The sequence below is a fragment of the Haliotis asinina genome, chromosome 16 (assembly GCF_037392515.1).
Source record: "Haliotis asinina isolate JCU_RB_2024 chromosome 16, JCU_Hal_asi_v2, whole genome shotgun sequence".
NCBI classification, from domain to species: Eukaryota; Metazoa; Mollusca; class Gastropoda; order Lepetellida; family Haliotidae; genus Haliotis; species Haliotis asinina.
Window position 1 is genome coordinate 45,092,358 of NC_090295.1, and position 27,094 is coordinate 45,119,451.

Consider the following 27,094-nt stretch of genomic DNA (forward strand, 5'->3'; position numbering starts at 1 on the left):
ATTTAATATAGTAAAAGCATCAGCTGATAATGGAGAATGTTCGTTTTTTTTCTTCGGAGAGGGCGTTGTAAAATTGCTTGCAGTCACAAGATCTAGACTAGACTTACACCAGTCACAAGATACAAGCAACTGGAACCAGCATCATCAAGCTACAACGAACGTTTGAGATCTCCCAGTGTCCTGGATAATTTTCTTACAGTCAGATATCAATGCAGTGCTGTTAATAAACTTAACAATATTCTTATCTCATCTGAGTGTACAGCAGGAGGGTTACCAGTATTTACCTAGGTGACATGAAAACACTTCGGCAGACTGCCAGTTTTGACGTCAGATCAGTTCTGGGCATGTGCATTCATGAAGTAGATGAAACACTGCAATAGATTTTACTGAGTTCAAGCTGATTCGGTAGATATGGACACTAACAGGTACGTATATTAATACATACTTTAGTATATACAGACAAACCTTCGAGCACTTACGACCATCGCCAATAACGTAGAATTCTCTCGGTCAGCCTCGTGTTTACCTTTTTCAAAGGGAGGTAATATGTAAATATGGTAATGTTATACTTAAATCCTTGAAGTTCATTAAAATCCGACCACGTAGTATAAGGTTATGAATAATGGAGACTGTCAATTTGCACAGATCAGATTTTCAAACACAGCACATCTGTCTCCCTTCAACCACTCCCTGATGTTAAGGCAACTCCCCTAGCCCAATCTCAAAAGGTGAAAATAAACAGTCTAAGTCTAAGTTCAAGAAAACATGAAGACACTTTGGCAGACTGCCAGTTTTGACGTCAGATCAATTTTATCCAGTCTGCCTAGCTGGACAGATGATGATGGTGTCAGCACTCCAAGATGACCAAGGTCGATATGATGAAGCTCTAAGCTGTCAGAACGCTGACAAGTGTTACAAGACACTATTTTCTGTAAATTGTATTATCGTTTATTAAGTGATAGTTATTACTGGTTCACAATGTTTAGAGTTGTGAGTGATAGTTGTGGGTCACATTTCGTATCAAAACTTTTTCGTGAAGGAAGTAAACAATAGACTGCCAGGGGCAGTTTTTTAGCGACAGGCCTCTTTTTGATAGTGTTCCAGAGTTACCTGCCCCTGACAGTCTATTGTTTACTTCCTTCACGAAAAAGTTTTAAGTGAATGGCAAGGGAGAGACATGTTGCTAGAGTTTTCTCTGCTGTTTTTGTGTGTCGTATAAATAAAGGCTGGTTGTTGTGTTGTTGGACACGGAAAATCACACGTGGACTAACACAGACCTATTCGTAATACACTGGAATTGTGCACATCTGCCTATAGTCGTCTGTCCGCCTTTGTCTAAATCAGCGCCACTCTATCATTTGACACAGCTTACCTGAACACTGACTTTGTAATCAAGCTCCCATTGTAAATGTCAACGCTCAGGTGAGTAAATAATTGATATTTGTGGTCCATTATCTGACATTTGTGACTCGACTGTATTGTACTAGAAATCTGTTTTGTGATTCATTGAAACTTGTTCACTGTATGCTCAAGATGTTATTGAATGTTTTAGACTTGTCTCTGTAGTGAATTTGCTGTGTCAGTGGACCCATTGCACCAGCAATCTATGTATGGTTTGCATGACTTTGTCTAACCTTTTGCAGTTCACGATTGCTATAAGGGGTCCATCCGATGCTTCTTTGGTGCGTTGCAGTACGTCTCGCAAACTGTCTCAATCTAACTCAGTCCATTCAGTTTGTGGTGCTTTGGTGGTCTTTGTGGAAAGTCATTTGTAATTTAATTCATCTTGGATGAAGTTGACGCAATGAAGGCAAGACAGTGACCACAAAGTCTCAGTCGCAGTTTGCCTTCACCATCATAAACTCGGTGTAGTCACGTGTGGGTTTGATGTAACTTTTTATCCTGCGTTAATGTATTGTAATATTCGTTCACAGTGATCTTCAAGATCTCGCTGCTTATGACATCATCAATAAAAGAGGTGTCCACCTCTGCACAGTCAAGCAGAGAATGGATGGCATCACTAAAATCGCCAATTACAAATTGTTGCTGCCTTTGGCTATTATTTTAATATATTAAACACACACTTATACATGTATATAACAATTGTTACGGTTAAAAATTTGCTGTAACAAAAGGTGTAAGAAATCCCCTCAGAACCAGCAAAATATAACACTGACAAGTTTGATAGTTTCAATGATACTTTATATTGAGCAAACAAAGGTAAAAATATACAGATTCACAAGAGAGGTTTCATGTACAATACAACTGAGTCAATTCTAAAGTAATGGGTCACAAATATAATGTCAACTCACCGAAGTCCTGATATGAGAGTGAGAAACAGTTGTGCAGAATGCAACACAGTAAGTGGTCAGGCAGCGGTTATGTAGGTTAAGCGTTGATGGAGACTGATGATGTGTACTCCAGTAAATCTGTGTGTATCCATGTCGACATCACGGCAACTAGCCTTTGTATATACCGTCAACATTTCCTGAAAGTTCGCGCACATACGACCATCGCTATCAACGTAGATTGCTCTAGAACTGTAGAAGTCTCCTGGAAGTAAAGAATTTATCAAGGGAGGCAACTCTAGATCAGTTCCTTAAAGCCTGCTGCCAAAATACGAAAAGTACTGAACATTTATGATACGGAATGGGACCCATAATAATTATCATTCAAAACACTAAACGGTGTGATCCAATGATAACAAAAAGACACAGTCATAAATATCCACCGCATTACCTCCAATTTCAGTCGAAGTCAAACTTGTTGACGTGGAAATATTTTATTCAGAATTCCAAAACTATGAAAAGGCACAAGTACACCACTAGACCAATCTATGTATCAAGTTTGGTGAAGAAATATTGAACAGTTTTAGAGTTCTGCTCCGGGAAAGATAAATGTGCACATACGGGGTGCATTTTAATACCCCCCGCAAATGCGTTGCGGGGGATAATTATTACTTAATTAATAATACAATTTACAGAAAATACACTCTCGTAACACAATGTCGCAATGCAGAAGAACTCTAGATCCTTTTAGAAAAGCTATGCATTAGTCATTGATCATCACCAACAATCCGAGCACGATCAATCAAAGCCAAATGCTGCTTGATTTCACAACTTGGGCGCAAGCAACACCATCAACCCCGGCATGGCTTGACTGGAGCTTAAAATCACTTTCACTTCCAACAACGATAAACGCAAACTCGTGTGTGTCATCGTCATTACAACCACCATCAAAATCAGTGACAATGAGGTGATGAGCAAAGATAACAGATTGCTGATAGATGGACATCTAAAGCGAGGGAGCAACGGCAATAACATGGCCTATCAAGGCATCTGTTAACTGTAAAGCAGCTCGGCTGTATATCCTGGATGAGTCATGCTGCACCAGACGATTGTCATGAATGAGAGTGACTCACTGTGGAAAATCGACCTGCACCTGCCGGCACAATCGATGAATGGCATCTTGAACATACCTGTGGCAGAATACGATCACAAAAATGGAAGTGACCATCGAGGACATGCCCAACCAGCTGTTCAGCCATGACATGAAGGCTCACCAGCCGTTGGATGGAATGACAAAAAAGTACCGGTCATCAAGTGAAATGTGAAAGAACTGGATCTATCTACGATTGAGGAATATGTGACCACTAAGCACGCGCTGTGTCTGGACATGTGATCCATGGACGACGACAGACTGTAGTGGATGCCACATCAACAAAAGCAGCATGGGGATCGCCATCCAAATCACAAAAAAGCTGATGACCCAGCCTGCCAATTAAATTTATATTTGTACGTGATTATGGACGTGCAACTCAATATAGACAATGGAAGTTTTGTACAAGCCATCAAGGAAATTGTTAAGAAGGGAGATACATTACCTTCTTAACTCATCCTCACGCTTCAATTCTAAGAATTGTTTACTGGAGTCTCTGAAATGTATGCTGGACATAGCAAGCAGTCACTAGTGTAGTAGAGACCACAAATAGGTATCGTCTTTGTGTTATTATTTGATTGTACATCATTCATTGAGTAGAAAAATGGCTGGCGAGCTTCTCGACCAGGTTATTTTTAGGACCGTGGGAACAAAGCTACGAACCTTAGGTGCAAAACGAACATAGATGAGTTTAAATAGAGCTCACACCTGATTGGCTGATGAAATCCGACGAACATCAGTTATGCCAAACCATTACTACCTGATGGGTTCATCATCGGAAATTCATCATTCAAAATAAGCATTGACAAAATCAGGTAGAAAAATTGAACTCTTTCCTATCGGGCCCCCAGTTGCTAGACGGGTGATGGCTTGTTTTATAGTGAAGGTGCATCACTGTATTTTGAGTTTGAATTAACTTGTCAACTTAATCCAATGGCAAACTGCTTCTGAGATACCTTGAAAACTTTCGCTAAGGTGTCTAAAAAAAGGGGCAGAGTGCAGTCGACAACAATCCACTAGAGGGAAACAAAATGTAAAAATGTATTTCTCCCTAGTGGATTCATCTACCGGGTAATTTTGCAGTGGGAAGCTCTCAAGAAAGATCGGTTATTCGAACATGCTTTGAGAGCCATCAGCTGCATGCTGTACCACAGATATGGCATGTTTTTGTCTCCAGTAACTGCGGCAATCATCACGACAAAGCATTGTCAGTTTGAAGAGGAAAAAAAATTATAATGATGATATACAACATGGATGCTGCCATGCAACAAGGGGAAACGGTAACACCACAGAGGAGGCAACACCACCAGTACTAGTCACCAAGAATCCTTAAAAAGTTGCCGCCAGTAGAAAAGGTGGTTAAGCCAAGCATTATAAAAATAATGTGCATTTTTTACCCTGTGGACTGCTGCAACTGCTATGGCAAAAGTATTGGTCGCTGCTACGTAATATAATATTAAAAATCAGCCAAAACCAACACAGTAGACAACCACAATTAGCAGTAAATACAAACATGATATTATGAATAAAAAGAAATTATTTATATGCTGAATGTTCCAATGAAAAGCATTTGTTAACAATGCATATCACACAGCCGTGGCCACTGGTCTTAACAAAACAATGACTTTGAAACAACCAATAATCAAACTCACTTTCGACATGCAGGACATGGACATGCTCCTCATGAAATAAGGGATGGTGATGCCCACCAGGGATGTTCTCATGAAACACGGAATTATACCGAACATTGTTTGAAAGTAATATAAACATGTATACAATAATAAGACAATGGCCACATTTTAGTCAGTGGCCTCGTCTTTTCCAGCAGCAATTATCTCATCTCAAAATTACAAACATCGAATATGGCTGAAGTGGAAGCAGAACGAAAACATCATATTTTCCCCGTGGAGAAAATTGCAGGCAGCAGGAGCCAAGTAAGCCAAAAAACGTTAGTCATGCACAAAAACCAGGCTGTGAGGAATATGCAAGAATTTTGACGACACCATGAAAGAATGCTAACTCTTCAGCAGAAGACTCGAACCTCTATGCGAGAAAGCCACACATCCTCAGTGTTACACAGCCTTCCTGGGAAAAAAAATTGTGAGCTGAGTTTTGTCGCACTGGGTCCAGGGATGACCATGTAAATTGCCAAACAATTAGATTAAAAAATATTTATATGTATAAAAAAGATGAAAAATGTGCACAATGTAATTGCAAGTATGTGCCTCTGGGGAAAAAGGAAACCTGCCACAGGAAACGTGCCACCAAATATTGAGGCATAATCATCAGAAAAGGTTTAGTGAATTACACATATGAAATATGAGGTGTACATGTAGGCGTGAAATGTCACTATTGTCATTGCAAAGCCCATGCAGCAGATGTATTCTGATGTCATCTCATGTACTTAATGAAAAGAAATTATCTCTGAGTGTTCCGTGCTCACAATAAAACACATCTTCTTTGCGCACATGAATTTATTTCTCTTCTTGGTTACTGTACAGTCATGACAGAGCATTTAACTGACGAATTCCCAACTGAACATGCTGAGGTGAAATTGTACGGGTTGCAGAGAAGGGGACGCACAGACAAACTCTGCATGCGCAAAAAAAGGTCCAAGAGAGACAACTCCCCACGCTACCGGCTACACCTGCCCCCTCCCTCCCCAAATCAGGACTCTCTAATTTTACTGGTTTCACAGTCATTTTACTCGTCCCTATCCACCAACAAAACCAATTTTTTAATTGGTCTCTCCAAGTAAGACATAGGTCCAAGTCTTTTACAACTAGCTGTCAGGTCTCTGTTTCCAACAACCACCTTCACTCTACGCACAGGATTATCCTTACCAGTGTAAGTTTCGCAAACACGTGCGATCTTCCACGGATTACGAGGTAGATTATCATCCATTATAAAAACAGGGCAGTCATCCAATCTGAGGGTGATCCCAAACTGCTGTTCTCGAAACTTAATGGCTTTTTAGGTAGATAACAAGATGTCATATTACCTAAAAAGATGTGACCTTACCACTCTTGCAAACAGTTTCCCATCCTTCTTTGCTAGTTTACGTGCAAAATTTGGCTCATTCCGTGATAACCTGTCTCACAGTGAATATAAAGGTGAACATTTCAGTAACTTTCATGAAGTGACTGTTAATGAACTGCGCAAGATCATCAAGGACACAAAACCAACCTGGTGTAGCTTAGATTGTTTTCCAACCAAGTTACTTCTTCAAATCATTGATTGTGAGCTACCCATTATAACCAAAATTGTCAACTTGAGCTTGTCAGCCGGCGTGGTTCCAGTTAGCTTCAAGAAAGCTGTCATTAAGCCTACAATCAAGAAGCCTTCCCTTGATCCAGACATCCTAAAAAGTTACACGCCAGTATCTAACTTATCTTTTTGTATCCAAAGTCCTGGAGAGAGTTGTAAAAATCCAACTTTTGGAACACATGGTGACCTTTTCCCTAACTGATAAATATCAATCTGGGTACAAGTCTAACTGTGTCCTTCACCAGATTAAGATGACTGTTGACTCTGGTTCAGTGGCTATGATGGTGTGTTTGGACCTCTCTGCTGCATTTGATACGGTTGACCATCAAGGACTACTGGATCGCATTCACCGGGAGTATGGCGTGAGCAGCACAGCACTGTCATGGTTCAAATCTTACCTGTCGGACAGAGTTCAAGCAGTCCAAATTGGCAACGTGCGATCCGACGATATGTCTCTGACCTGCGGTGTGCCACAAGGCTCTGTCTTACCACCAGTATTATATACAATGTATGTGAGACCACTGGGACATATCATTTCCCAACAGCAGGTTGCCCAACACTTTTTTGCTGATAATTCACAGCTAGTAGACCATTTTGATATAAAGGAAGAAAAAACAGTTATTTCCAAGATCGAGAGCTGATGATCGGATATCATCGAACATGTTGATGTTGAATGATGACAAGACAGAAGCACTGTTGGTAGGACCACCTTCAAGACTAAAGAAATGTGGCACTAAGCAGCTTCACATTGGCCAATCTGCTGTGGTTATAAGATCTTCACTAAAGAACTTAGGTGTTCATATTGACTGCAATCTTTCTATGGAAACTCAAGTTTCACACTTATGCAAATGCTGCTACTTCCGTTTGAGAAACATTGGATCCATTCGCCATCTGATGACACAAGATGCTACAGCATGTCTCATGAGAACTTTAGTCCTCTCTCGCCTAGATTACTGTAACAGTTTATTGTTTGGAGTTTCAGATGAATTGATCAATAAGTTACAAAAGTTTCAGAACATTGCTGCCCGTATTATAACAAGAAGCAAGCCATCGTGTCATATATCACCCAATCTACGATCTCTCCATTGGCCTCATATTCGTGAACGAATCAAATTGAAAACACTGATTCTCACTTCCCAATTCACAACATGGGACCACTCTACCTTCAAGACCTCACGACGCTGTACACTCCTTCCAGAACTCTACGCTCCAACGATCAGTTTCTCCTGTGCGCACCTTCTTATAAACTCAAATCAGTTGATGCAAAGTCCTTTCAGTATGCAACTCCTACCCTCTGGAACACTGTGCCCCTTCATCTAAAACTAGTGCCAACTCTGCCGCCCTTCGAAAAGAGACTCAAAACATACCGGTTTCAAAAATATGTTTCATAAATCCGTGGATTATCTTGTGCATATTAACTGTGACTTGTCAGCGCTTTTAGCATTGCCTTTGTGTGGTAGAAGTCAGCACTATGCAGATACTCTTATTATGTGTTACAGATTAGAATTGAAATGCAGCAGAGAGGGTTCATGTGATCCTGGCACAGTCAGACTGGTCAAGCTCATCATCAGCGCAGGGCCCTCACCCCCTCTACACGCAGCCCAGACAGCGAATGGGACTTCTCCCAGGAAACACTGCCTAGTCGAACCTACCAAGAACTTTTCGGAGAATATGAAGGCTCCCCAACACTGCAGCCTTCTGCATTACCCAGATTGTCAGAAGGGCTGTGCTCCCGGTGGAGAACCCGGGCACTCTCCTCATCTGCGCCAAGAGATCAGGAGGTACCACACCAAGGGCACCGAGAACAATGGGGAGCCTGACGACAGTGTACTTGGGATGCAAGCGAGACATTTCAAAGGCGAGGTCCGCATTTTTATCATGCTTTTCCTGAATCTTGCCAATCACATTGCTGTCAAAAGGGACAGAAAATTCAATGATATAAATAATTTCATTTGGTTTTATTGGTTATTATGTTTTACAGATTAAAAACATTGAAATGCAGCAGAGAGGGTTCGGGTGATCCTGGCACAGTCAGGCTGGTCAAGCTCATCATCAGCTCAGGGCCCTCACCTCCTCTACACGCAGCCCAGACAGCGAATGGGACTTCTCCCAGGAAACACTGCCTAGTGGAACCCACCAAGAACTTTTCGGAGAATATGAAGGCTCCCCAACACTGCAGCCTTCTGCATTACCCAGATTGTCAGAACGGCTGTGCTCCCGGTGGAGAACCCGGGCACTCTCCTCATCTGCGCCAAGAGATCAGGAGGTACCAAACCAAGGGCACCGAGAACAATGGGGAGCCTGACGATTATTATTATTTTCATTATTATCACCAGCTCTCAGAGTTTTACGTGGTCGTAACCACTTCTGGCGTTCTTGTAGATTCTGTACAAACTCTCTTCTTTACCTGTGCCAAAATTCATTGACAGAGTGATGGACACGTCTCCACTGCTTACGACAACACATATCCTCCTTTTGAAAATTGCCGGGAGGCGGTAAGACAATGTTTGATTTAGTGGCGAGAAGATGGTTTGGAGATAAGGGTACAGATGAGTTTGGATCAAACAAGGTGTCCACTGTTAATGGCCGACTGTTCACTCTCGCCATTACTTCAGACATTAAGGTCTGTAGACCTTCGTCATCCAGTTGCTTTCTGACTTGTGACATGAGGTTACAGAGTACACTTCTGATCGAACGAATCTGTATTTCCGATGCTCCCCCCATGTGACTAGCACTGGGCGGATTCACAGCAAAATCACGATCACACAGTTCTCCTTGAGCTCCCACAAAGTTCATACCCTGATCACATCTTAACTGGCGAACAGGTCCTCTCACAGCGATGAACCTCCTCAGCGCACTTATGAATAAATCCATGGACAGTGTGTGAGTGACCTGAATGTGTACTGCCCTACACACTAAACAGCGCCATAGCACTTTTGTTCCTTTCTTCCCTCTTTCACATAAAACGGACCTAACATGTCCATTCCGCAATAGGTAAGGTTTTATTTCAGGTTGTAATTCTAAAGTCGAGTAATTCCTTAAAATTGTGGATGTACAAATCTGGGAATATATATCACGGATTCTTCATGCGAAAGTGTTGTTACACATTTGTAATTGTATTTGTATTTGTTCTTATTAATCTGTTTGAACAGATGACTTACATAAATGATGGTATTACAGTTCAAACACACAGATGTTTTCAGTGTACTTTAATATAGTGTGACTGTGATGAGGGCATTCCGATATCAACTGGTGTTGAAAGTAAGGGCTCCTGACTCGGAATGAACGGACTATTTCTCTTGCCTAAATCTGTCGTTATACTTGAAAAACGGATACAATGGTTTCATTGTCCGATCATTCCATGCATCCCCAGGCAACTGAATAAACTATCGTACTATTTGCTGAAACGACGGAAACAACACGACTTGCATTACTGGAACGCGTGGTCTTTGACGTCACGAGCGGAAAGGTCGCGTGACTTCCAGCGGAATATGCATAATGGCCGAAGCTGAGATAACAGAAACTGTTTTTGCGATTAAGACGTCAATATTCCTGATTTGTACTTGAAACTTTGGGTATGTGTTTTTGATAACTTCATCTTTCACAGCAAATTATTTCAATTTTCTCATATTCCCCTTTAAGGAGAGAGTTTATGTACACTTCAATAAGTCAGCATGAAGGCTGATGGAGTTACCTGTCTTTAATTTCACAATGAAAATTTCCCGAATTCAGAGAATTAGAGATGTGACTTTGCATGTGGTTACAGTCAAATTGGACTTCTTGTCTGACTATAAATCAGTCTGTTAGAGATTTGACTTTGCGCTAGAATATAATTATATATTTTTCAGTTAGAGAAATGTTTTCATACACTGATATATATAACAACAATAAGAACTGAAAACAACTGCAAAACGTGATATGATTGGTAACTCCAGCCTGAGGATTACTCGACATGGAACATGTCAAACTTCCCAGGGAGAAACAACTCCATGTGAGGGAATGTGGACTGGGAGGTTATTTCAGCAAGAATTCATCATTGTCGTTCAATCCCTGGATAAACACAAAACACAAGAACATGAATCCATGGTGTATAGAGGTCCCACCATACCTGAAATAATTTCTCACATGCACATCAAAATGACTGGTGAGCTCAAAACTACAACACACACTGCCATGATTGTGACGAACCGCGGTGCAGCGATTCTGAGATTATTGCCATGTCACCAATAAGTACAGAGATGAAACACCCAAGATGTGAAACTTGAAGCTCAAAATCAACCCAAAGACAATCAAAATCCCTGTCCCGTTTCACAATCTTGAAAGGGCGATGGCAACATCCCTGGTATTGCGTATCGCGTCTGGTCTCAAAAGATTTCCTGAAATGTTAGTAAGGATATTCTTTCTCCCCTGTTGAGATTGTGACCACAGCGGACATTTTGCTAAGAGTTGTCGGTGAATATCAAACTGGAAGCTTTGATTAACCTAATTAAGGCTTTATGGAAGGACCTGAACCCGTACCACTATTGCGTATACTCCCGGTACAATTTCGCCATTCCATCTTTTTCATAAATGATAAACACAATCTGACATGCATCATAATGCGAGGACACATTTGTCAACTAACCCAAGTTTGACAAATGATATGAGTCTTTCATGGCTTAACTCCAACACATTTTCTGTTGAACAAACGTATCCAGGGTAACGGAATTAACTAAGAATAACTACGAAACATGACCAAGTTATTCCGTTTTATATGATCGTTTTTATAAAGAAAACCTAAATGTCTTTCCCAGTCCCAAGTATTATACCCAACACTTCTTGAAATTTGAACATCGTGTTTGGCTTGTTATTCTATGATGATACAACATTGTTACGTTATTTTCTATGCAATATACACAGAATGTCTTTTGACCTGTTCAAAATAAAGGTTTATTTTGCAGGGGTGATTCTTACTACAGTCCAGCAGAAGATGAGAACACTGCCATACAGAGAAGTATCATGAACCTCAGAGATATTGAGGCGAGATGTATGAGAGCAGCTCCTATGTGCTACGCCTCATCGAGTGAATGTGAGGAAACAGGTTTCAAAATCAGATGTGCTGGAACAGCAGTGTCTGGTGGGATATCACTGATTGCCGCTTTTGTAGGTAGTGAAGTATTGGAGAAAGTTGTTGAGAACTACTTCAAGGTCATTTCGCAGTCCGAGTATTTCCCATATTTAATTGGAACTGGAATTTTCCTGGTTGCCTTCCTTGGTATGGTGAAAGCCATAGACAGTGTTATTGGAGCATGGTACGACGAGAAGACTCAGAAGTACAACGAAGCTGCGGCCGAGTGGCAAGAACTAGAATTACGGATCAAAGCTTTCCTTGCTGCTGCTGTCAAAGGCACAATTACAGCTGAAGACTGCAAACTTTTCACAGAGGAGTGCGCAGAGAAACGCAAGCAAATATGTCTCATTGCTCGTCCAGATCAAAAGGCCTACAAGAAGTACGAATCTGATATTGAGCTTCTTCTTAATCGACTGAAAAAAATCCAAGAATTTCATCAGAAAAGGAGAGAAAATCATCTGTTCTCTCGTTAGTGCCTGCATATTCCTCATTCCGAATTATTTATTTCGGCAGTTGGCACTCATCATAACTTTGAGTATGTTGTATATGAAACAACATTATGTTATAGCCTGTTTTTTCACTTTTCCAGCACTATTTTTGTTTCTGCCTGCAGTGACATTCACGACATTTATGCCTCACATGCTGTTTTCAACGCTGTGTATTTTGTAACAAGGAATGTTTTTATTCCCAAAAATTTCCCTGACATGTATTTTCCCATCAAGTCAGATTCAGATACAGACTATTCCGTAATTCTGGCCTTAAGGACTGTATTAAAATTGTTCTGGTGACAAACTATTCTGCAAGTCACGTGAACATATGGTTACATTTATGGCAACGCACAGTGAAAAATAGTTGAGATAAATTGCTACTGACCTACAGACTTAGCAATCAAAATATTCTTAAGAGTTTACCCAATCTGACAGAGAATGTTAGTCTGTCATATTGTTTGAAAGAATTGGCATATACTGTTTTTCGCAAACGTAGATACTTGGTGCATCCAAATATGACATCGAACTCATCCTTTATAGCGCCTGTAGTACAATTTGAACAGATCAAGTTTTAAATCCTGTAGAAATTGTTACGTGCCCTATTTATACAGAAATCGTGAAAAGTCAATTCTTAATTTACATAAAGCTCTAATCAAAGATTTTAAATGGAAATTTGAAATATACACTTCTGGTTCAAGCAAAGACTTATGACAGGCATAATATTGTAAATATCTAGAAGTACTGATGGATATAAACCACTGTTGCGTGAAAATATCACAAAGGCGCTGCTTGAAAAAGTGCTATAAAACAGTCTTCATTGCAAACCCCTTGGGCAAGCCATACATAGGAAAATCCAATAGAAAAGATAAATAGTCTAACATTAGACACCCAGTTAACTTTACCAATCTCATCTTGTTTTTCATAAAAAATATAACATGATTTAGGATACCTTAAATAACGCATTTTTACCAGCTTTAACCGATATTTAACTGCCCTTATTCTGCTGAACACAAACATACTACATCTACCAGTTTCTCCATATACTGCCTTATTAGAAGCAAATTTACTAAGATTTACAAATCATTTTAGAAGTTTAGTTTGTACCTTTTCTAAGCAAAGTAAATAAGTCATGCCCCACATATCTGAGCCATATCCTACAAAAGAATAGATATTATTTTACAATCAAAGATGGTACAAGCATTTTCTAAAGAATTAGTTTTGAATAAATTATAAACAAGGTAGGCTGCCTTAGATGCTTTTGTTGCCAAACTTTTACACGCTGTTGACCAGTTTAAACTTGAGGAAAATATCAAACCAAAGTATATAGAATATGAAATACATTTAAGTTTTTACATTTCTATAGTACATTTTCTTTCTTTTTTCATAGACATTTCTAAAAGTAAGAACATTTGTGTCTTCTCTAAATCCCATCTTGTGCAAAATTGATGGAGAAATTTAACTGAAGACCAGTGAAGTGAACATATTAACACCATTTGCAAATAATAAAATTTCTTGCAGTCAACAGATCTAGCAGCCTGGCACAAGTCTTCTGACAACTGTTTTCCTAGATTTTCCTTTTTCTTGTTGATTTTAATTTGTTTCTAGCTTCCACATACTTTTACCAATTTTCCTCGCAATTATATCAACTTTATGAGTTCAACTTTCTGAATTTATCCAGTTTAGGTTCTCACATTCCCTGTTAAACCAAGCTGGTCTTCTAATTGTTATTATTACTTCTTGTAGACGCACAGAAAGCTCCCGCTGTACAGTCAGATGAGATAAGAATATTAAGTTTATTAACAGCTGCATTGACTGTCAGAAAATCTTCCAGGACTTTGGGAGATCTTGATAGCTTGATGAAGCTGGTTCCTGTAGCTTTTATCTTGTGACTGGTGTAAGTCTAGTCTCATTCTTAAACATTGGAGCATTACTGAATATTGACCCTACTGTACATACAGCTGGCATGACATCCGATTCTGTGCGGTCGCATATTTCTAGATCCAAAACTTTATGGATGAGTTGACTCGAAACAAGAAAATAATCGACAATACTTATTCCCACGTGGTACAGAAAAGTAAGTGTACCAGTTGTACCATTAACTATATTTACATTGAAGAGCTTTCAACGATCTAGAAGCTGCCTTATACAGGAATTTACGAGTGTATCACATGCAGGTCTGGTCCGTATGACGGAATCCGACTTATAATCATCAGGAAGAGGTAGATATTCTGTATCATCATCAATAATGAAATCGTCTTGGTTTCTAGTTCTAGAGTGAAATGTTCAGCCACTCGGTATATCATTTTACCTTTCAGTAACTTCTTACCAGTCATGAAAACTTTACTCTTGTCCTTAAAACAAGTAAATTTCCTGTCACGTCGGATGGTTTCATAAATCGGTCGTTATTTTCTTCCATACTGAAAGGCCACAGGCCCATAGTACAGATACTGCACTGTGTAAGAAGAAAGGCTGAACACCAGTTGCGTTCTCACTGATGTGTCATGAAAAATACACACAAGTTACCACTCGATTTTATTGATTTACTTGCTGTTTACATCAATAAACACGCATATTATATCTGGATGAACAAACAACGGTTTTATATTCTTAGAGTCATTACATTTAGTATATACTAATTAACAGTGACATTCATCATGCACAATCTCTCACAAAGGTTTCTTCTAGTGATAATGAAAACACCTTTTGACTGTTTGTATCATTTGATTAGTTGAAAACAGTACCTTCTTTACGCGAATCACGGAATTGCTATTATTTTGTTTCCCTGTTGGTTCTTCACTGTATCTTGCACTGTACCACTTTAATCATATTCAATAAATTATGTGCTTCACTAATCCTGATGGGGTCTTTCATCCTCCCAAGAGGACGTTTGAGCAGTACAGCCCACGTCAGCTGGAGTTCGGCAATCTTTAGATGTCTTTATAACGAATTCAGTTTATTACAAAATGCTTTCCACAAACGTCACCTCGTAGACCCGGATTCGATTCTACATATGGGCATAATGCGTGAAGCCTATTTCTGGTGCCAAATCAATCAAAGAATCAAGAAAATCATGGAAAAATCAAAATCAAATCAAGACACGTAATACTTTATAACAGACCGGTAGGTCGTAATGTTATTGCAAACAAGTGTTTGGCTGTGTTTCTCAACCAGTTTATCACACTGTTTCCATGGCTGAAATCCGAAAAAACGTTCACAATACTGCCAATGAAAACAATCCATGAAGCCTTGGCTCTGAGTATAACTGATGAGGCAATGACACTATATGCGTTACGTGCTTCTATTATGCTCTACACTCTTTCCACATGTTGTAGAGATGAGGTTGCATGGACGATGCCCGTTACGTTTGTCATGAAAAATCTGAAAATCAATGAACATTTTGATTCATGTTACTCAGCTTTCCAATCGTATGACTGAGGTTTTTTAAGGTATCCAGCAGTTTGACGAACATGAATACATGACACGTCTTCAAGAATATAAATAAAAACACCATTGTTCAAAACTTTAAACAGTTGTAAAACGTACCGGCCTGACAGGTAACTTGTTTCTGCACCATCAATATACATGTGCACAATTCTAGCTTTACCTTTATATTTGTATTTAAAGTATATCTAGTCACTTGCGCGATTTCTAACTGTCCAACAGACTTTGGACAGCATATAAGTTACACCGATTTCTCAAATGATTTCACTGATCTTTCAAATTATCTGTTATTAAGTGCAAAAGAATATTTGTGAAAAAAATCCCTTTATCGGATATATTGATACTTGCTTTGCACAACACACGGATCCCAGATTGGGATAGTCAAGTCTACACTTGTGTCGCACATTTCCATTTAACCTTTCAAGATAACGTTATGACAAAAGATGGCGTGTGACTTTATACATCAGTTTGTTCGACAGCAAGTGGAATGAGTGAGTTAAGGTTTGCGCCACTTTTAGCAACATTCCAGCAATGTCATGACGGGGAACAGAAATGGGCTTCACACATTGTGCCCATGTGGGGGATTCGAACCCGGGTTCTCGACGTGACGAGCGAACGTTTTAACCACAAGGCTACCTCACCGCTCCAGCAAATCTGTGCGCCATACGTCGTCAAATCGTTTTACACAACGTCGTTATTCATAACATCAACCGACGTAACAACACGTTATCTGCATGCAGTTATAGTTTATAATCATCAAAGTGTAGGAGGCGACTAACGGGTTCAGGTGGTCGCTGACTGGGTTGACACATGTCTTCGGTTTCCAGTTGCGCAGATCGATGCTCATGCCGTTGGTCACTGTATTGTCTGGTCCAGACTCGATTATTTACAGACCGCCGTAAAGCTGAAATATTCCTGAGTGCAACGTAAAACTAAACTCACCCACTCACTAATCACGAAAGTATACCAAATACAGCAAGACACTAATAAACATAAACATGCAGAGAGCAGACAAAAACACACTCATCAAAACCAACATACCCTTGTCACAACTCGCCAACGCATTCATGACTAATGAACAATCAAAATATGAATGTCCAGTGATCACAAAAAGAAGTCTGTTTATTCATAAAGTATCGATTCACTTCAGCTGAGCAGGATGCCACCAAATCAATGATCTGTTCAACCGATCTTACCGAGGTTTAGCTCTGGGGAAATCAGCAGTATCAAACTGTGGACGTATTCTAGGAGAGAAATAATCACAGCAGAGTTGAAGTCATAGAATCGGTCTTTATGGCGCCGAGGAGACTCCACTTAGGATGCTGGTATCGATGACGCTTTCAAGAAAAAATAACAGTTTCTTTGTTTCGGTTAAGAATTACTGAGATGAAGGTTTGTAAGTCCCCTTTTACCAGCAAAACAACACACAAACCAGTTAATAATACAGGTATTCAATCATATGAGGAACATACAAAGTCACAATGAATGACTATAGATTTCCATTACAATACCATTTTAATCACAAATCTAAAATATTCACCCACCAAAATCTTGGTGTTTCATGTAAACAGATTTGCTGAATGAATTGCTGAGTGAATTGATTGCTGTTGAGTGTTTAGTCTTGATGAACGTGGATGAATCTTGAAATGCTTATGTTAGCAGACAGATCAGCGTACATCCAAAGTGGTCTCTCCATACATTTCAACAACAATCCCTCATACACCTATTATAGAGTTCTGGGGGGATTCCAGCAAAAAACACGCCACATCACTGTCATCTCATACCTAACAACGTCCTGTCGGTTCCACTACACTATATCAACATCACATGCCCAAACGGACAGAGGCCTGTGACAGCTGTAATTGGATGAAATAGTGTAAGATGTTTATGTGTTTCAAAGGCACATCCACCCTGTTATTAAAACTGACCACAATTTTAAGCGTTTGGTGATGTCATTTTTATCACCATGGGTTATGCTTATGTGTGTGCATATATTTTGAAGTAGGTGGCATTTGGTACGGAGATGGGGATTGATACGTTCCGCTTCCTGTGCTTGGAAAATACGGCGGTCAAGTTTTATTGTAGCTTAGAGGCCAGACTGTGCCCATGTGTACATGGAATGACTGTTGATAGCCTGTATGATTTTTAAGAAAATATAACGTTACTATAGAAGTCTATGTGAAAACATTTGGTGTCGTGTAACCTATCGGACACACCCGAAGCAAGACAAAGGGACGCAACACCCCTCGCCCACTCTCAACAGGTGAAAATAAAATAGTCTAAGTTCAAGGTTTGAGTTCCAATCCAAACTCAGCGCTTAACATTTTTGCGACCGATAGCAACCAAAAGTTAATTAATGTGACATTATAACCAGCTAAAATATCCTTATAACACAGTGAACAAGGATTTAGTGAGAACACACACATTTATTGTATAATTCACCCAGTTTAGCACAATTTCTATAGCCCTCTGTAAAGACGAACTTGTATTTTAATCCTTTGAATGATCCGTGCAGTGTTCAGTTGAAACGAGCTACCGCACCTATACAGTGTATATATTGGCCAGTATTTGGCTTTGTGTACATGTGATGGATCACACCGTGTCGTAATACAGCCGAGCTACTATTGATTCTTGTGTTGGTGCGATTGACGCAGTTGCATACCGTTAGCAGACAAGGGAACACTTTGGCAGACTGCCAGGTTTGACGTCAGATCAATTCTGGGCATACCAAGCACTGCAATAGATTTCCACTGAATTCAAACGGAATCGGCAGATATGGACGCTAACAGGTATGTATCCCGTATGTATGGATGATATGTGTGTTTGTGTGTGCGTGCGTGCATGCATGCGTGATGTTTGTTTTCGAGCACATGATTGGTCACTAGATTGTCTGGTTCAGGCTCGATTACCTATAGATGATGTTCACATAGCAACAATGAAACAAACCGGGCTTCATCTGTAAATATCTGAGAGCTGATGTGGTGTTGAACAATTTACTTTCATTCTAGTATTTGTATTTTGTTTCCAGCATACCACAAGCCTCACTACACACTTGAGCTGGTGCATTGACGCTAAATATAACTCATCCTCGCGCTTCGATGCTAAAATTGCTTTCTGCAGCCTCTGATGTGTATGCCAGACATAGCAGTCAGTTTACCACTCGCGCAGCTGAGACCACTTATAGGGATCATCTTTGTGTCATTATTCGGTTGTATATCTGAGTGGGTTAAAGACTGGCGAGCTTCTCGACTAGGTTATCCTCAGGAACGTGGGAACAAAGCTATGAACCTCAGGTGCAAAACGAACATAGCCGAGTTTAGATAGAGCTCGCACCTGATTGGTTGGTGAAATCCTACTAACATCAGTTATGCCAAACCAGCAGCACCTGACGGGCTCACGAAATCATACGGAAATTAATCATTCCAAATATTTTCTATAGGGCCCCAGCTGCTGGAATGGTGAAGGATTATTGCTGCTCTTTTCGGTAACTACGACAATCATCAAGGCAAAACGTTGTCAAATAAAAGCGGAAAAACATAATTGTGATAATATACATCATGAATGCTGCCACGCAGCGAGAGGAAACGACAACACCGCAGAGGAGGCAACGCGGCCAATACAAGTCACCAAGAGTCCTTAAAAGGTTGCTGCCGGTAGGAAAGGTGTTTAAGCCAATCACCACACAAATAATATGCAGTTTTATACTCTGTGGATTGCTGCAGCCGCTGTATTAGTTTCTAATCGCCCACATCTCTATTCGCCTACATCTCCAATCGACAACAAAAATAAGCTGACTAATTACTATGATTACACCCCTACTCCTATAATGAAACCACCTGACCAGGAGTATAGTGATCTTGACTGACTGTTGTTATAAGCACAGGGACTTGTATCGCTTACAAACGACATTCGAAAGACATATAGACATATACAGACTGGGTTGGAAATAAAATGTACAGTGGAAATGGCCAATCGGATGGCCCGAGTCTGTTTGTGCGGATCTGCTCTGTTCAGTTGAATGTCAAGGTCATTTATGGTCGACAAGTGAGTAGGACTGCCGGCAATTTTGGTGAAAATGCTTGCTTACTGTCGACAAAATGACACGTAGACATGTTGCAATGAGTTTTCCGACCCTCGGAATGCCGCAGCCGATCGAATCCAGCCCAACGCTGGTGCTGTCAACGTGGCTGGAATTAATAAACGAATTTAAAAGGTGAGTTTTCGTCGTATTTGGCGATGCATGATTTTGGCGTGAAATTGCGGAGGTAGCTGTTTTCGATGATTCGTAGCGTATCTCTCTTGAAATAATTATCCGATTGTGACAATTTATAGCTCATTTTGTAGGGAAATCATCTAGGTTTCGATCCGTTGGCCTCGACGGGGCCTTAAAATATTTTACGCGGTAACATGTAACTTTAATCGAAGAGGGGGTGGTTTCTTCGTTACACCCCTTTCCTTTTATATAGGGTCTGTACACTATATGTCTTTCGAATGTCGTTTGTAAGCGATCAAGTCCCTGTGGTTATAAAAATATTTGTTGGAGTAGGATAAAAAGTATAGCCAATATGAATTTCATTATTTATTTATGTGAAAGGTATTGGCGAATGATTATTTTTATAAATGTCCTAACATGTCAAAATACAAGCAACTTTTTTTAACTTTTTTTTTATTTCCAAGGTATGCATGTTAGGGTGGTCGCCATGATTTGTAGGTTTTGTTAATCTCACTTTTGATCTGGTGAAAGTTTGGTTTGACTTCCTATATGCTTATAGAGTAAATATTTGTCTTTACTACTAGGCAGATAATGATTACAGGGTTGTTACTTTTTCCTTTAAAACCAAATAATATATTTTCTAATGTTCAATTTGTCCTTCGCGCGAGCCATGAGGGCAAATCAGTCCACACTCCCTGTACAAAACTAGACTCAAACAGTAGATGAAATACAAACCCCTGTTTGTAAAATGTACATAATGGTGATTCGCTAATACCAATCTTGTGTTAATAAGTGTTAGTTGTGAAAGTATTCTAAGTAAACTTCTATTGAAATTATTTGAAATTGACACTCTGTGTAGATCTATTGGGCATTAGATGTATATATCCCAGTCATTCGTCTTCCTAATATTTCTTCCCTTCAAGACATTAAATATCTTTTAATATAAAAAATAAAGTCATTCTATACCTCTGTATACCCCTTTTTCTTCTTTCAAATAGAAGAGTCCAGTTTCAGACCATAGGGGCGGCGCTCATTTATCATTGTATAATGTGTGGTCAACAGTCGACAAAGTGTTTTAAGAATGTAGGCGAACAGAGATGTAAGTGAATAAAAAGCAACCCGTGGTAACAGTATTGGTCGCAAACATTATATTATGCATAAAAAATTATTTATATGGACAATGTTGAAATGAAAACATTTGTTAACAATGCATATCACACAGCAGTGGTCACTGGTCTCAACTCAATCCATGGTTCTCAACTCAAACAACCTAGAATCTCACTCACTCACTCACTCTCGGCATGCAGGACATTGGCATGGTCATCATAAATTTAGGGATGGCGATGGCCATCAAGGTTGTTCTCATGAAACAAGAAATTATACCGAAAATTATTTTAAAGTACTATAAATACATGTATACAATCATAAGAAATGGCTATGTCGTGTTGGTCAGTGGGGTTTTAGTCAACGGCCTCTTTTCAAGCAGCAGTTGTCTCATCTTGAAATTACGAACGTCGAATGTGGTCAAAGTGGAAGCAAAATGAAAACGTCATGCTTTGCCCCTGGAGAAACTGCAGGCTGCAGAAATCGAGTGAGCAAAAAAAGACATTTGCAAAGAATAGATTGGTGACCACGTCATGCACAAAAACCATCAAAGAACTTCCAAGAATGTTGACGACTCCATGAAAGAATACATACTACCTGCTCAGTGGAAGACTCGAACCTCTAGGCGACAAACCCACACTCTCTCAGTGCTGAAAGCATTTCCGTGGTAAAGAAAGATTGGGAGCTGATTTTGTCGCACTGGATCTAGCCATGACTGTGGCTACAATCAGATTAAATAAATATTTATATCTATGAAAAAAATGAAACGTGCACCATATAATTGCAAGTACATGCTTCTGGAAAACAAGGATACCTTCCACAGGAAATGCACCAGCAAATATTGCGGCATAAGCATGAAGTCCATCAGAAATGATTTAGTGAATTACACATGTGATGGATGCGGTGTAGGCGTGAAATGCCATTACCGTCCTTGCAGATGTGTTCTGAGGTCATCTCATCTACTTAATGATAAAAGATTATCTTAAAGAATGTAATGGAAATTGAACGAGATTGTATGTGGGCGTTAGTAACTCGTCACAGAGGCTGACGGAATTACCTGCCTGTAATTGCAGAATGAAAATTTACCAAAATCAGAGAATTAGAGATGTGACTTTGCATGTGGTTATAGCCAGATTTGATTTTGTATCTGAATATGTAGCACAATCAATCTATTAGAGATTTGACTTTGCACCTGAATATAGATATTTCCTTTTCACTTTTAAAAAAGTTTTATACACTGATGTAGCAACGATTACTGTTCAGAGAACTGAGAACAGTTGTGAAGGAGCGAGGCAATATCGGTTACTCTAGCCTGAGGATTACTCGACCTGAAACATGTCAAACTTCCCAGAGTGAAACAACTCCAAACGAGGGAATGTGGGCTAAGGTTATTCCTGCAGGAGGAAAATGATTGCAGAGACATGATCGGTTACTCAAGCTCGAAGAAACCCTCAGCTGTTGAGATTACTAGACATAGAACAGGTAAAACCTCCCAGGGTGAAACAACTCCAAATGAGGGAATGTTGGCTCAGAGGTTATTCCCAGCATGATGCAAGCTGACCTCCTCGAACTACTGGAGGAACAGAGACTCGTCAAACTAGGTCTTTGAGGCTGAAAGATGAGCATCAGCAAAAACATGGATGTCCACGATATTAAACTCTGACAGCAGACAAAGTCAATGAGGAACTGAACAACCTGGAAGCCTCAAATTTCAGTTCACAGTGAAACTGTCTGTGGACAAACAGCAGATGGAAGGCACCACCGAACATGTCCAGTCTTGCCCGATGAAAATGACATCTTGAAGTTTGTCAACGCTGCTCGTAACGTGTGAAACTTGTAGATCAAGATCAATCCCAAGACCCGTCCCGTTTCACAGTCTTCACAGAGCAACGGTAACATCTCCTGCATACATAACAAAAGGAAAAATACATTTCATTCAGAGACAGCATTCAGTTCCTGCTGTCATCTCTCGACAGTCTACTGAGACTCGATCACTCCTGCTAAGGATTGCAGAGTGTCTACACCTGTAAATACATGGGCGGCTGGTCCATTGTTGACAGGACGTGATTACCTTCCATCAACCATTTATACAGCAACTTCACTGACTCGACCATCACCCTGGACGATTACGAGCAGGCTCTCAATATGTGGGACAAACTGATCTGCAAGAATTTGGGTCATTATCATGACCCGTACTTGAAAACTGATGTTTTCGAGATATTCAGATAAACGTGCTTGAAACCGTGCGCCATAGACCCACATGCTAGTTCTCCTACCCCGGTCTCTCTTGGGACGTCTTGTTGAACAAGACCAGTGTGGAACTGAAACTGCTGACGACTTACGACATGCACCTGTTCATAGAGAAAGGCCTGTGAGGGGGGATTCCCCGGACCACATTTGAGCACATATACAAGCACAGTCCACTGACCTGACCCGTCAAACTGCAAGTCGATGCTGGATACGAGTTCATGGGCACTGTGTCATAACTGCTGGCCAAGCATATCGTCCACAGCCAGAGCTCATCACAGCCAAGCCATCATCAAGAGATTCAACAGGACTTTAACCGAGACTTAACATCAGTTTGCACAGGCAATGAGTCGGAATAATACCTATACCAATTGGGTCATACGAGTATCTCAAGCGGTGTCGCCAATCATGAAATCACTCATCACACCAACAAAAGCCCAGCTGATGAAATTACAATGCAATCAGTGACCACCGAATCAGCCACGCCACCATGTAATGGAAAAAGGAAAACAAAATCCTGCCAGGGTCATCGTGAGGTAGCTGGGAATGAGGGAGGCACTTGGGAATGAGCCACTGATCTGACATGGTTGATCAAAACCTCCTACATAGAGATCAATGACAACGAACTGAACTTGTACTACATGAAAGACAGATCACCAAGAGGTTTCATGAGAGAATTGTTGAACGACTTTCACGACATTTGTTACCGCCAGTCAGATAAACAGATCATAGCCAGCCTGGCAGCCAGCCGACCAGCTCAGCGACCATAGCTGAACAGCCAGCTGAGAAAGTCCTCCACTCTGCAGGCAGGGACACACCCAGCGCTCTCCCACTTTAGATTGCTGACCTGTGAACAAGACCAAAAAAAAACTTATTTCGCTTTCAGACATAGCCTCAGTCCGCTAAACTGCTGGGGGAAAATGCCACACTTCATCCCGTCAGGTCTCTAAAGATTTCCTGAAAGGAAAGTAAGGATAGTCTACATTTCCACTGTTGAGATTGTGACCACAGCAGATATTTTGCTAAAAGTTTTAAGTGAATATCAACCTCGAAGCTTTAATTAACCAAATTATGGCTTATTGGCTTATTTACCTATTTTCTATACTAATACTCCCGGTATAATGTCACCATTTCATCTTTTTCATAAATGTTATAGACAATCTGATTGAGTATTGACAAGCACCTTGATGTGAGGACATATTTGTAGACGAGTGAAATATTGAACAAACGTAACCAGAGTGACTATGTTATTAACTAACAATAACTACGAAACATGACTAAGTTATTCAGTTTTAAATTATCATTTTTATAAAGAAGACCTAAATGTCTTTCCCAATCTCAAGTATTAATGCCAACACTTATTGAAATTGAGACCTCATGTTTGACTTTTCATTTCAAAAGCCTTACAACATTGTTACGTTATTTGGCATGCAATATGTAAAACAGTTTTTGATCTGTTCAGAATAAAGGTTTATTTTGCAGTGATGACTCTTATAACAGTCCAGCAGAAGATGAGAACACTGCTATAGAGAGAAGTATGATGAACCTCAGAGATATTGAGGCGAGATGTATGAGAACAGCTCCTATGTGCTACGCCTCATCGAGTGAATGTGAGGAAACAGGTTTCAAAATCAGATGTGCTGGAACAGCAGTGTCTGGTGGGATATCACTGATTGCCGCTTTTGTAGGTAGTGAAGTAATGGAGAAAGTTGTTGAGAACTACTTCAAGGTCATTTCGCAGTCCGATTATTTCCCATATTTAATTGGAACTGGAATTTTCTTCGTTGCCTTCCTTGGTATGGTGAAAGCGATAGACAGTGTTATTGGAGCATGGTACGACGAGAAGGCTCAGAAGTACAACGAAGCTGCGGCCGAATGGCAAGAACTAGAATTACGGATCAAAGCTTTCCTTGCTGCTGCTGTCAAAGGTACAATTACCGTTGAAAACTGCAAAACGTTCACAGAAGAGTGCGCAGAGAAACGCAAGCAAATATGTCTCATTGCTCGTCCTGATCAAAAGGTCTACAAAAAGTACGAATCGGATAATGAGCTACATATCAGACGCCTGAAAAATCTCCGGGAATTCCATCAGAAAAGGAGAGAAAAAGGTCTGTTCTCTCGTTAGTGCCTGCATACTCTGAATGGTTAATTTCGGCAGTTGGCACTAACCATCACTTTGGGCATGTTGTTTTATGAAACAACATTGTGCAATATTATACTTATTCTCTTTCACTATTCTTTTCTACCTGCAGTGAAGCAGTGACGACATATATGCCTCACTTGCTGCTTCGACGCTATGTATTTTGTAATTTATTTATTTATTTATTTATTTTCGATTGATTTAATGTTTTCATTTACTGGCTGATTTTATTCAGTTAACAAATATATTTACAGACTGGACTGAAAACGGTGCTACATTCTTCAAGTCATTATATTTAGTAAATGGTATTAACAATGATATTCATCATGCTTAATCTCTTACAAAGGTTTACTTCAGTGATTCTGAAAACACTCTTTGACGGTTTGTACAATTTGGGTGATTGTTTGACAACAGTACCTACCTACTGAATCGCGGAATTACTTTCGTGCTGTTTCCTTGGTAGTTTTTCAACGCATCTGGTACTGTACTACTTCAATCATTTTCAATAAATTATGTTCTTCAGTAATGCTGATGGTGTCTTTCATTTTCCCAACAGGAAGGTTTGGTGGTACAGTTCAAGTCAGTTTGGAAATCTTTAGATATCTTTATAATGTATTACAATGAAGTACAAAATCCTTTCCACAAACGTCGAAGACCCGTGGTCGATTCTATATATGGGCATAATGCGCGAAGCCCATTTCTGGTGTCTGCCGTAATATTGCTGGTATATTGCTGAAAGCAACATGAAACTAAACTCGCGCACTCGCGCTTTCCACAAAACGGAGCTCCTAGCAAGTTTTCAGCAATCTTATGGCTATGTGTCTATGATTCACAATTTTATGACCATGCGTTTGTCAATCACGAGCGAATATTCAAGGTACAAAGTGTTCGTGAAAAGACGGGCTTTTTGAGTACAGCTGGTGGAACCCTTCATAAATCCATGAAATGGAGCGGGAATGGGAAATATAAGTCAGAAAAGCGATTTGCTTCGATCTTCAGTTTGGTCAGTGGTGCTTCGAATTTGGAATTGTATACAGCAATTATAACTTGGTTAAGGAACAATTGAGCAGAAGTCCAATAAAATCACTTTTTAGTCAAAAGAATCCAGAAACATATTGAAAAATCAAGATTTGAATTGCATTTATCTAGATTTTCAAGCAAATGTTTCTAAGAAATAGCAGATAAACGTAATATGTTTCGAAAAGCAGAGTATCTTTATACCTAAATCTCTGAAGCTCAATAAAATCCGATCGCGTAGTGTGAGGTTATAAATAATCAATTTACCTTCTACCATTTCGTACGCATTCACTTTTGAATGGAGACTGTCAATTTGGCCTATCAAATTTTCAAACAAATTTGTCTCCCTTCAACCAGAACTGATGTTAAGTCGAACCATTGCTTCTCTTCCTTCATAACGCAGCCCCCACGCGGAGCTGTCAGGAGCTGTCAGTGTCTTGGTTGTTGATAATCTCTCTCTATCACACACAGACACAGACACACACACAGACACACAGACACACACACACACACACTCACACACACACACACATACTGTGATATCAGACAGTGTGATTCGGTCCTGAAGCAATGTTCTATCTGTCGTTCGCTGTTCCTGTAGTTCAGTAATGGACACTCGTGTAGTATAT

At 40.0% G+C, this 27,094-nt stretch overlaps 2 protein-coding genes across 5 annotated transcripts; both read left to right on the top strand.

Annotated features, from left to right (window-relative positions):
* The first annotated feature begins 336 nt into the window (after window positions 1-336).
* LOC137268521 (uncharacterized) lies at window positions 337-12,969 on the top strand. The gene is made up of 2 exons (XM_067803091.1): window positions 337-425; window positions 11,646-12,969. The coding sequence occupies exons 1-2, from the start codon at window positions 412-414 to the stop codon at window positions 12,286-12,288; spliced, it is 657 nt and encodes a 218-aa protein (XP_067659192.1). The 5' UTR covers window positions 337-411; the 3' UTR covers window positions 12,289-12,969.
* A 5,441-nt stretch (window positions 12,970-18,410) lies between these two features.
* Window positions 18,411-25,974, top strand: LOC137268392 (uncharacterized). Of its 4 annotated transcripts, none has more exons than XR_010955032.1 (3): window positions 18,459-18,533; window positions 24,791-25,513; window positions 25,561-25,974. XR_010955032.1 is itself a non-coding variant. In XM_067802959.1 (3 exons), exons 2-3 carry the CDS (start codon window positions 19,306-19,308, stop codon window positions 25,431-25,433), a joined length of 735 nt encoding a protein of 244 aa, XP_067659060.1. In that variant the 5' UTR covers window positions 18,465-18,533; window positions 19,184-19,305; the 3' UTR covers window positions 25,434-25,974. The 4 variants fall into 4 exon arrangements, 3 of the variants coding, with proteins under 3 accessions (XP_067659062.1, XP_067659060.1, XP_067659061.1); XM_067802959.1 differs by adding an exon at window positions 19,184-19,397 and having other exon boundaries at window positions 18,465-18,533; window positions 24,791-25,974; XM_067802960.1 differs by adding an exon at window positions 19,184-19,387 and having other exon boundaries at window positions 18,465-18,533; window positions 24,791-25,974.
* The last annotated feature ends 1,120 nt before the right edge of the window (window positions 25,975-27,094 follow it).